This window comes from Microchirus variegatus (assembly GCF_963457635.1).
Source record: "Microchirus variegatus genome assembly, chromosome: 2".
Classification (NCBI taxonomy): domain Eukaryota; kingdom Metazoa; phylum Chordata; class Actinopteri; order Pleuronectiformes; family Soleidae; genus Microchirus; species Microchirus variegatus.
In genome coordinates, this window is record NC_139803.1 from 21,755,591 (window position 1) to 21,767,898 (window position 12,308).

Below are 12,308 nucleotides of genomic sequence, written 5' to 3' on the forward strand. Positions count from 1 at the left end.
AAAGGGCTAGTATGCTACTTAGATGCATGTTTGGAAGCACCTAGTTAATGGTGGATATGTGTTCTCTAATCTGAAGTGTTACTGAATGTTTTAAAGGTCCAGTGTGTGAGACTGAAGATCATAAAAAAAGTACCTTTAACTGTACCTTTAATTTATGTCATATAAAACACTTGACCTTTGGTATATGACTAACACAGTAATAATTAAGTGCAATTACACACCATAAATGAAAGTGCTGCACATCTGGTAAAATTTATCCCACAAAACTGCTGAAGTACAATATAGAAAAGGCCTTTTGACAACATTCAAATCGAAGTTACAGGTTTAGGACAGGTGAATGTATTTTCCCAACCAGGGCAGCAGTGTTCAGGTTTCTTGTTATTCATGTGACCATGAGTGCAGCATTCCAGTAAATGGAGTGCAAGTGAAAGAGAAAGTATTTCAAGAGACACGTGGGAGGGAGGGAGAAACCTGTTTGTGGGGCTTTGATGCAGCTGACTGTGTGGATGTGGACTGGCGAAGGATCGAAATGTCTGACTTCCACAGAGATAAACACTTTTCCAACGATCGTTTCATACAATCAGGTAAGAAACATTTTCTTAATCTGGTCATAATGAAGTGAAATATTGGTGGAATTTACAAGGCTTTTAATTAGAATCTCTTTTTCAACAGCTCGTGTAAAGCATCATGGTTTGTTCAACCATGGATTGACATGTTATTTGAACAGCGTGCTGCAGGTGTTGTTCATGACCAGAGATTTCAGAGAAGCTGTGGAATGGTTTGTGACAAAGTCCCACTCATAACTTGTTGATGTGACATTTGTTTTATATCAGGGATGGACCTTATGTGTGAATTTAATTTAGGTATGTGTGGAAAAACTCTGAGAATGAACGTATTGACCATCCGCTGAAAGCCTTGTTTGATGACTTAAAGCAACGGTGTGCCAATACGTCTAAAATCAAACGCAAGCTGGGCATCAACGAAGGTACAGTATTATACTGGCACATACACTCACCCGCCACTTTATTAGGTACATCTGTTTCAGTACTTACATCACACATACATCCAATAAACCACTCTCATGGTCGTATTTTCAGATATGTATGGGATATTTTTTGGGTAACCTATTTCAAATAATGCTGTTAAAGGTGCCATATGTAAGAATGTGGCCAAAAACAGTTACTACATAAAAATTCAAAAATACTGAGGTCTTTTATGTTTCGTTTTCTGACATAACTGGCAACCCGTGGTTGCTCTGCAGCTGAGACTCTACTAACTGCAATGATTGGTAGACGGCAGTAGGTGGCGCCACATGCCAAAACATGATTTCAAAACATAAACATGATTTGCAGTCTGCAAAATATTTTTTTTAATGCAAATATTTTGTCTGTACTGTTGTTGTTGGTGAGTTCAGTTTGTTATATGAACATTATTCCTGAGTCTCTGTGACATATTAGGAGGATTTTATGGCCAGTTGCTTTAGATTTATGACATAATGCTCCTTTAAATACCACCAAACAAATTATAAAATGCACACATTTGCTCTTGTCGCAATTGATATTGTGGAATTGGTCACAATAGCTTGTCATTTTCAAAATGTGAGTCTCGAGACGACCTGCTGAAGTTCAAACTTGTTCAACTGGAGAGGAAAGGTGATTTTTCGAAGTGACTTTGAACACGGGGTGTATTCTAGAGACACGCCACCATCTTTTGCATAGAATGGTCTAAAAAAAGAGAGAATATCCTGTGAGTTACAGTTCACAAAAACATCTAAGCTTAAAGCAGTAGAAGACCACACTGTACATATTTAAGAGCCACAGGTAAAACCTTTAATGATAAACATGTCTTCTTTTTGCTTCTGCTCAGTGCATGAAGAGCGTGATGCTGCTGAGTACTTTGAGAAGATTTTAAATCTGACCAGTCCTGAAGCCTCACAGGTAAAGACATCATCAGTATTGTTTCGTAAGTCTCCTGAAAAAGTCACACTTGCTCATCAGTGTCTGCACGTTTGTGTTTCCAGATCTTCCACGGAGACTTGACTCACAAGACCCAGTGTTCCAAATGTGGCAAAAAGACATACGCAAATGGACATTTTTGGCATCTTCCTCTCGAATTGTCGGATTCCAACGGGAAACACTGCAGTGTGGTGAGGATCTGACAGAGCAATTCGTACTATACGGACAGATGTGAAGCAAAGTTGTGTCTTGAGTGCACATAAACATGCTGCTGTGCTGCCCTCTACTGTACAAAACCTCAAAAAGGTTATTGTCAGATTGGTTGCTTGTGAATGGTCAGTAACATGTGTCCCACTCCTGTTTCCTGTTCTCGCCTCAGGTGGAATCTATTGAGCATTACTTCCAAACCTCACATTTCGATGGAGAAAACCAAATGTACTGTGACCAGTGTGATGCCAAATCTGATGCGATAATTGTGAGTCGTGTAAAAAAAATTATACATAACTGTTCAAAAGTTTGGGGTTACCTATATAATTTTTTTTGTGTTTTCCATTTAAAGTCACACGTTTATTCATCAAAAGAGTGAAGCGCAAAATGAACAGGAAATATTGTCAAGACATTGACAAGATTAAAAATAATGATTTTTAACCAGCAAAACAAGGGTTTTCAAGGGTTTTCTAATCATCCAATAGCCTTCTAATGCGATAACCAAACACAATGTACCATTAGAACAATGGCCTCTATACACCTATGTACATATTCCATTAAAAAAATTCATTTAATGTTATATTCATTGAAAAAAAAGAGCTTTTCCTTCAAAAATAAGGACATTTCTAAGTGACCGCAAACTTTTGAACGGTAGTGTGTGTCTGATTTTGCATTGGCCATGTGAATACATGATAACTGTGCAGATACATATACATGATGCCTTTGTGTTTCTCAGAATTGTCAAATGAAGCATCATCCAGAGGTGTTGACATTGCTGCTAAAGAGGTTTGATTTTGACTACACTTCCATGGCACATGTTAAGAACAACTGTGCTATGGATGTTCCCTTCACCCTACAGATCCCAAAGGTTTACACAGTGTATTTTAATCTTGTAATATTTAATTATAGCACATTCTCTTCATTCCTGACACTGATTTCTGTTATTTTTCCATCTGGTGACCAGAATCAGATGTATGAGTTGTATGCAGTTGTGGAGCACTTTGGTGATCTGAGAAGTGGACATTACACAGCAATGATTAAGGATGATGAGAGATGGTATAACTTCGACGATACCAGTGTCAAATTGGTGAGATTCCGACTCACGTGTACCCTTTGGCCTGATGCCTGGTGCTGGAGGTAGCTATTGGAGGTTTTTGACAAATAGTGTTTGTCAACAAGAGTTGGACATTTTGTGATAGTCATGGTGATGTGATGTCCTCCATTGTTGGGTGCACTTTGAAATTCAAATTAATTAACCTCTGCATATTTGACCTTTGAGAGAGCCATGGGGAGAACTTGCAAACTGGTCATAGAAAGGCCTTGGTTGAGCCCAGATTTGAACCAGTGACCTTCTTGCATAGTGTGATTTAAAAGGCGTGCACTCACACTAGTGCTGCTGATTAAAAAGTTAAACATTGGTCAACTTCTCACACAATCAAAGCAACAAGTTTGCTATTACCAATGTTGCAGACGTGGGGGAACATCACATCATCTTTAGCAACATTAACGACTCTTGAGACCTAGCTAGTCTTGACATGTACTGCTCTGCTGACCTACATTAGCTACCTCCAGGGCCAAGCATCACCTTGCCCACCATCAAGCCTCTAAGCTATGTGTAAGTGAAGTGAAATGACTTCCATTCTACACTCTTAGAAATAAAAGTGCTAAGTAGAACTATATAAAGTTCTTCGGCTTGTCCTCATAGGAGAACCCTTTTGGCTCCAGGTAGAACCTTTCTATAAAGTTCCACCTGGAACCCTTTTGGAGGGTTCCACCAAGAACCCTTTTAAAAACCCTTTATTCAGGAAAGGAAATGGTTTTTCAGAAGAAAATGGTTTCAGGTAGAACCTCAGCCCTTGTAGAAGGACCCTTTTGGAACCATTATTTCTAAGAGAGTAAAAAAAAACAATCCATTATCTACTCAACACTGAGCCAGAATTTCAGGGTTATACAATTTCATTTAAGTAATTTGCATAAACGGGGAATTCTTGTTGATGTTTTCTAATGTGCAGTGTGTACAAGAATGTGAACGCAGTGGACATTTAGGCTAAAAACCTGGTGTAAATACAGATACAGTTTGCATGCTGAGGCTTTGGCATTGTGACAAGATGATAATAGTGCATTTTATTTTTGGGGAGTGTTGTTCCATCATCTAATAGCTAGTTATTATTGTCATCAACAGCTTGAACGCCAGCCATTCCAGACTGATAAAACTGAGAAGTAGGTTTACATTCCTTCTTTTCTTTCTGACCACACACGCTGCTGCACATCAACATTACATCACTTTCTTTTCACTTTTCTCCACACAGGTACCACAATGCATATCTTCTTTTTTACAGGAAAAAGACTAGTAAGTCTTACACATTTCTATCATGCATACTCATTATTAGAATGAATTAATGTATCTTTATTAATATATTGTCTGTTATGTGCAGCAAATATGCAAGACACCAGAAAAATGCTCACCAATAAAGGCCTCCCATCTGCTACTGGACACAATGCCAACATCAAACCAAAGTATGATGAGAAGAGAATGGAAGAGAAGACTAGAGTCTTGTTCCTTGCAGAAACTGGACATGAAGTAGATAAAAGAAAAGTAGTTAAGACAAGACATCCCAGCCTAGAAAGAAGTAGAAAGAGTGAAGGTGCTGAGTCAAGCAGGAGGAGAACATCCTCCACAAGATGTTCCAACTGGGATGAAAAGCATCGGAACAAACAAGAATTAGACTGTGAGGACGCAGGTAAATGGAAAACCACCAGACATGGTTCTGAGATTCAAACTGTCGATGAGGACAAAAAGAGAGGTGGTGTTATAGATGGCAAGGCAACAAGGCATCCGAAAGGACATGACAGCTACCATGACGGTCATGGAGAACAAAGATCAGGTTACAGAAAACAAAACATGTCCACAAATGAACCACGGGGTAAACAGGGATGCAGCAGAGTGTCGCACACAAACGAGAGAGAGGAGAGGAGGGAGGTGAAGGGAGAGAAGAGAGAGAAGAGAGGAGGTGATGAACCCGCACAAAGTAAAAAGAGAAAAATTACCTATTATAAGCAAGAATATGACACCCTGCCAAAACAGCTCCGTGAAATAAACCTGGATGAGACAGAACTAGAGAGAAATCCACAAGAGGTGGAGACAGAAGTGGTTTGTTGTACGAGAGGAGCACATGCAATGATCACTAGAAAGAAGAGATCATGGTGGTGGAAAAGATACTTTGGGTGTTTCAGTTACTTCCGCAGAAAAAGGAAAAATGCAGTCAAACAAAGATGAAGTCCTCGCTTCATCCTATGTGATAGTACTTTTTGTGTTTGCTTCTCACTTATTGATTAATTGGAATATTAATCTCATCAGACATAACGTAATAATCAATATTTTAGCAATATGTAATACTCTATTTGATCTTTGTGGTTCAAAAATGTAATAATAACTTACTAAATTGTCCAGGCTGTGATACATGAACACATGCAAAAAATGTATAATGGACTGCAAATGTGTGAACCATGGAAACCATATAAATATGGTTAAAAAATAAATAAATTACCAAGTGATGCTTTATTTACCTTTGTCACAGTTCATAATAATAAATAATGATTAAAGTCTGATTTTCAAAGGTGTAACATCCTTGTTTGATTCATTGATTTGTTGAAACAAAGAAACAGTACATTCATGTAATACTTGAAAAGAAAATCATATATTGGAGGGATACAAATATTAATGTGCAAGAATTTGTGACATCTAATGGTGAGATTCTTACTATTCTCACCACTTTCTTTGTCAATTTCCTATAAACAGTTCAGTTATACCAGTGTTTTTTACATAACTTTCGTCGGTTCACCTTCACTGAGAATCCACCATTCTACGGGTGAGGGCTCCGTTGTATGGTTTTGACCGCAAAATTCTGACCCCTATGGCTTTCCGTAGCACTCGTACGTCATCACTTCCGGGTCAATATGGCTGCCATCAGGAGCGGGGTGACTCCAGGCTGCTTAGCAAGATGTTTCCTGCGACAGAGTGGAAAACCGAGCCGAGGCAGTCGCCCTGGGTCAGACATTTGGAGACAAGTAGGTCCTCTTTGCTGTTTCGTCCCTGTCTGCTGCTGAAACAGGGACGACAAACAGCGACTGTCACTGACTAACTCGCTAGCCGGTTAGCATGCTCGCTGCGCAGTTGTGCGTGCGCGCATGCCTCCCTGTGACTTTGTCAGCGTTTGTGCTGAAGACAAGAGGACAGTATTGTTTTGACTATATAACGGTTAAATCTCCACACTTTTGAGGCATATTAACGTGGAATTCTTTGTGAGATGCATTGAAAATAATTAAAATTGTTGTTAATAATTATTTTTAGTTTGTGTGTGCGTGTCTATATACTTGATTTTAATGAAAGTTGAAAATTATATGGTAGTAGATTAATAAAACACATTTTATAACGTAGTAATAGGATAGGACATAAACTGTTTAAATGTAATTGACATAGTATTTTAGTCTTTTTTGTGTGTTTTTATTGTATAATAGTATTGGATGAAGTGCTTCCATTACTATGAATAACCAGAGGAGGTACGCTGAGTAAACCTCCACCAAGTTGCCTCAGTTCCCATAGCTATTTATATTAAGGTATCCCCCCCCCCCCCAGTAACTTCCTACAAGTCTGTATGAAAGTCTATGTAAAAAATAAATCCTACATGATGTCAATAAATTCTGTTCACATTTAGAGGAAAATGGACAATAAAACATGCTACATAAACACCAATATGATTGATAGCTGTTATTGTCTTATAATAGCTTGGTTGGAAGAGATGTTTGTGAATTACTGGTTTTCAACACATAAACATGGTGCTGGCCAAATGGCAAATCTCAAATATTCAATAGGGGAGTTCAGGCTCGTGGCTGTGACGTGTACTGACACTCTGACTCTCTGTTTTACAGCATTTGCTCCAAAAGTCCCACCTGCACACGGTGTTTCAGTGTCACAGTCCAACCACAAGGATTCTGCTGGGCTGCAGACAGCGTGGGAGGATCCTCTGGGTGAACGCCGTGACAGTCAGACACAACAGCTCACAGGTGAATAGGCTTACACAAAAGCAGCTGCCTGTCAGATCAAGATCTGGTCATCCTTAATGGGGACCTGCATATAGACTGTAGGTTTTTGATCATCTAATTAAAGAAAAACCTACATTTTGGATTTTAAAATATCATCTTGTGTTCCTGCCTTGTTTACAGAAATTACACATTGCATCAGAGAATCAAATGGCCAAAAAGCTGCTGCTAACTAGTGGTCAGAGGCTTAAATACAAGACAAAACCACTGGCAAGAATGTTATTTGATATATCCCTACAGCATTATACAGTAAAACACTGCAAAATCACAATATTTTCTTACACCATTAGATATTTCTATTGCGTAAAGGGATCGCTGTCTTTCTAAGAAAGCAGTTTATCTCAAATTTAAACCACATTTGAAATGCCTGCCTGAAAATTAGTTTTTATGATGATAATGATTTATATGGTGCATTTTTATGAAGAATTAAATAGTTGGTTTGAATAATATATGCCTTCAACACTTTAAACTAAATACATCAATCAATATTTCCAGATCCCACCTGAGGATGGATCAATGGCAGCTTCAGTTATGGAAGCTCCTGTGAGTCCTCCAGACCTGGAGTCCACCCCCATCTCTCTGCTTGCTGACCCCGCACCTGTCTTTGAACAATCAATCACCGAACAGGTAGCTAAGACCACTTTAAAAACTTTAATCATCTGTCTAAGACCCAAACAACCTTTTTTATGATGTTTTTCATCTCCATTGATTATTTTCAGATTCCAGTTATCTCCACTGCAGCACCAGACATCTTTTCTCCTCCTCCAGTCTCGGACTCTGTCCCTCCGCTCGCATCCGCCGACCCCACCCCTATTTTAACCGAGTCAGTCACTGAGCAGGTGGCAGATGCTGCACCGACTGTGTTGGATGTCCTGCAGGCTGCGACGACAGAACCCACTCTCGCAGAACTCGGACTGGCATCTTACACACCTGTGGGACTGGTCCAGAGCATTTTAGAGTACATGCATGTGGATCTGGGTTTGCCCTGGTGGGGGGCCATCGTTGTAGGTAAGAAATAATAATAATAATACTGCTATTTAACTGTACTCTTATTGGTTGTTTTGATCGTTAATCTTCTGACTAATGGTAAACTGTGTGTATTTATAGAGCACTTTTCTAGTCTTGTTGACCCCTCAAAGTTGATTTACATTACAATTTTCCCGTCGCTCATTCACTCTCAGTTTTCCTACATTGCACCCCGCTCCGCATCTACGTCATACAGTGCATTTTCTATCACACATCTTTCAGTCACTCGGCGGGAGTTGACAGGCTCTGACAGAAACACAACTAACAGATCTCTCCTCAGGACTGACAACAGAGAAATCCGTCATAGACAAATGGCTTTATTAAAAAGTCAGTGCTTAAAGACGACAGTGTTTCAAAATTTAGCTCCAGGACCTGTTAAATACCAGGTTTATGTATAGCCTTAGCCTGATCATATGGTTGGGATTTGAATTATTATTCCATGTTATATGTTCATCTGGACACAAAGTGAACATTTCTTCCCCCATGTAGACAGGAGACGAAGGCGACAGTCTCAATCTTTCACTCTCTTGCAGGAACGGTTCTGGCTCGTTTGGCTATGTTTCCAGTCATCGTGAAGGGTCAGCGAGAAGCAGCCAAGCTGAATAACGTTCTGCCCGAGATGACCAAACTCACTGAGAAAATGTCTGACGCCAAACAAAGTGGAAACAAATTTCAATGTAAACTCATTCATTCCTCTCCCTCTGTGAAACGTGTGTTTTCAGACACACATCACACATTTGCTGATCCCTGATCCCTTATGTTTTTTTGTTACAGTTGCCAAAGCCCAAACAGACCTGCACATGTTTCAGAAGAAGCACGATGTCAATCCTCTGCGTGGCTTCCTGGTTCCATTGGCACAGGTCCGTTTGTCCTATTAACATTTGCCCCTTTATGAGCTGTGGATTTATCGTCTTTTTCCTATTCATTGTTTTAATATGGTGTCAAAACTGTTTTTGTGTTATTTATACTTGTTGTACGCTTTGGTGCATGAATGAAATCTCTTTAATTTCCATTTTTTCTGAGGAGTGTGTACACAAAACACTTTATGTTTAGCCGTTAAGACTCAATGGTTAAATATTTAATAAAACAGATAGTTATTTATTTTTATTAGTTTCTTGGTCCTGACTCCTTTCTAGTAATTTGTCAAACTAGTTACAGTACAATACATGTGTTTCTGTCTTATATAATTAAAGTACTATAAACTCCATTGTAATTGGGGATGTGTTGTGTTATGTGAGAGGTTTGTTTTTGACTAGTTTTTCAATTGTTTCCTCAGACACCTGTCTTTGTCTCTTTCTTCATCGCTCTGAGGAAGATGGCATATCTGCCAGTGCCCAGCTTGCAGACAGGAGGTCTGCTGTGGTTCACAGATCTGACTGCATCAGATCCTTTATATATTCTGCCTCTAGTCGTCACTGGAACTATGTTCTTTATCCTGGAGGTATTTCAGTTTGATGATCAGTAAATCACAGTGAACCCTCTTATCCTGTGTGATTTCCTCTTGACTTATTCCTTAATAATCACCACATCTGTTGTTTTTCCCCTCTCTTATAGCTGGGAGCCGAGTCTGGCATTGACAACCCCAATCTGAGAGCAATGAAGGTGGTGATGAGAGTCATGCCTTTTGTCATCCTGCCCCTCACTATCAACTTCCCCACGGTCAGTCTTTCACTCATCACACAGAGGTTTTGTCCCTGTTTGAAAATCGGCTTTTACTTATCACTGGATTTATAACGTTGTGTACACATTTTCCTGAGTGTTAATGGTCTCATTCTAGTTTCTCCATAAACACAAGGAATGTCTCTCTGTTAGTTAAGTGTCCTACAGTTTGCCTACCAGTCTTAAAACATGGCAGGTGATTTTTACCAAGGGGCACACACTACCGTCAAAAGTTTGGGGTCACCTATACAATTTGTTTGTGTTTTCCATTAAAAGTCAAACTTTTATTCATCAAAATGAATAGAAAATATAGTCAAGACATTGACAAGATTAGAAAATAATGATTTTTATTCAAAATAATAATTTTGCCCTTCAAACTTTGCTTTTGTCAAAGAACCAGCAAAACTGTTTTCAGCTGTGCTAACATAATTGCACTAATCATCCAATAGCCTTCTAACGTGATAAGCAAACACAGTGTACCATTAGAACAGTGGAAATGGGCCTCTATACACCTATGTATATAATCCATTAAAAACCAGACGTTTGCAGCTAGAATAGTCGTTTACCACATTAACAATGCATAGAGTGTATTCCTGATGCATTTAATGTTATATTCATTGAAAAAATTTGCTTTTTTCGTTCAAAAATAAGGACATTTCTAAGTGTCCCCAAACTTTTGAACAGTAGTGTAGATGGTGTTTGGTTAAGAAATGCAAGAGATTTTGGTAGAAACAGCTAAAAGATTCTACTCCTAATTCTGCTTATTCCTTGTCTGAAATACATTTTTTGTCTCCAACTTCAGGCGGTGTTTACCTATTGGTTGACGTCCAACTCTTTCTCCTTGTGTCAAGTGGCTCTGCTCAGGCACCCAATGGTCAGAGATAAACTGAAGATTCCACAGAAGATCAAACACTCGACCGCTGCTCTGCCCAAAAGTGAAGGATTCATTGCCTCTTTGAAGAAAGGTTGGCACTTTAACACACAGATAGTTGAGGAAATTGATTTTTCTTATTTGATTCACACAGGATATGTGTGTATTTGCGTATATATTGTAACCATATGTGTGTTTCCAGGCTGGAACAACGCTCATCTGATGCAGCAGCTGGAAGAGAGGGAACGGCGGCTCAAATATCGTCTGGAGGACTCTGCTAAAGGTCAGTCCTTCCACTTTGATGAGCCGCTTTATATCTGACCAGAGGAGTTATACACACATCCATCACCTATTTCTTCAGTAGGAGCAAGGCGGAGTGGAGTACATGCTGCAAAACTTTACTCAGGTCAACATTTCACCCTGTGGATGAATACGTTGTGTCCACAGTTAGGTTTTCAGGAAGCATCTTTTAAATTTTGGTATGGATTGGATTACGTTGACGGAATAATTTCACTACATTGTGTATGAGTTTTTGTTTTCTCTGTAAATGCATCCATTTAGAGCTACACAACTCTACATATTTTGTTATTGTTGACCTGTTATGACTGGGCACAGCTATGGCCTCTTCCCCATTGTGAAGAACATTTATTTAACAGTTATCCATGAGTGAAGTGTGAACTTACAGGTGTGCTGCTGATGAGTGAATGAAGTTATTATAAAGTTATTACAGTCATTTGCTGCACTCAAAAGTCAGAACATGTCAAAATCTGACTGATGTTTTCGAGAAATGCATGCACGGAATCCTGGAGGAGTAAACAGAGCTTTTGTAATGTGACTTCACAGCAGTTGCACTAAGTGAGTAGCTTAATATTGTTGTTTTTATTTTCAGACAAGTACTGAAATTATTGTTTGAATGCTCTGCATATTAAGTCAAGTTTCAATACTGTAAAAATGTTTAATGTCTGCTTTGCAAACAGTTTAATAAATGTATAAAGTGTACCTCCACATCTTGAGGACTAGGTCGAGCTGTTGACATAATTAGCCCTCTGTTTAATGTGTAATGTGAAAATATTAACAGTACATTGAAGCAGCTGTGTTTGTTGTCACCGTAATTCTAACGCAGTCTTTTCATTAACTTCGCAGGGCCAGTTAAGCAGACTTTTACCCACAATCCTCTCAAGCCAAAACCTCCCATGGCTGCAAGATCAACTCAAGTCAAGCAAGCACAAGGCAAATCAGAGCCATGGAAGGATACTATTGTATAAATCCCGTCTTGTAGCTTTATAATATAATTAAAGTGATGATACATGTTGTACATATTTATGAATGGAAGAGTTGGCAAGTGAGGGGAGACAATTAAAATGTCAAATCTGCCTCCAAACACCCACTTCTGTGTGTGCGTTGTCTTTTATATTTGAGTACATAGAACATGAGGGAATGAAATACAATTTTCATTGATGTTGTCAACGAGTAATTTTATTATAAATATG

General features: G+C 39.0%; 2 protein-coding genes across 2 annotated transcripts; both read left to right on the forward strand.

Moving 5' to 3' along the window:
* Window positions 1–496: 496 nt before the first annotated feature.
* On the forward strand, window positions 497–5,627 carry LOC310940673 (ubiquitin carboxyl-terminal hydrolase 47-like). The gene is made up of 11 exons (XM_083905662.1): window positions 497–584; window positions 673–778; window positions 864–985; window positions 1,867–1,937; window positions 2,021–2,146; window positions 2,335–2,430; window positions 2,899–3,030; window positions 3,127–3,249; window positions 4,345–4,382; window positions 4,472–4,512; window positions 4,598–5,627. The coding sequence occupies exons 1-11, from the start codon at window positions 530–532 to the stop codon at window positions 5,437–5,439; spliced, it is 1,752 nt and encodes a 583-aa protein (XP_083761788.1). The 5' UTR covers window positions 497–529; the 3' UTR covers window positions 5,440–5,627.
* A 492-nt stretch (window positions 5,628–6,119) lies between these two features.
* Window positions 6,120–12,186, forward strand: oxa1l (OXA1L mitochondrial inner membrane protein; the record flags this gene model as incomplete). Its single annotated transcript, XM_083910255.1, has 11 exons — window positions 6,120–6,230; window positions 7,092–7,226; window positions 7,758–7,889; window positions 7,982–8,270; window positions 8,822–8,965; window positions 9,063–9,148; window positions 9,565–9,729; window positions 9,843–9,947; window positions 10,750–10,912; window positions 11,021–11,101; window positions 11,962–12,186. The coding sequence occupies 11 exons, from the start codon at window positions 6,120–6,122 to the stop codon at window positions 12,081–12,083; spliced, it is 1,533 nt and encodes a 510-aa protein (XP_083766381.1). The 3' UTR covers window positions 12,084–12,186.
* Between the last annotated feature and the right edge of the window lie 122 nt (window positions 12,187–12,308).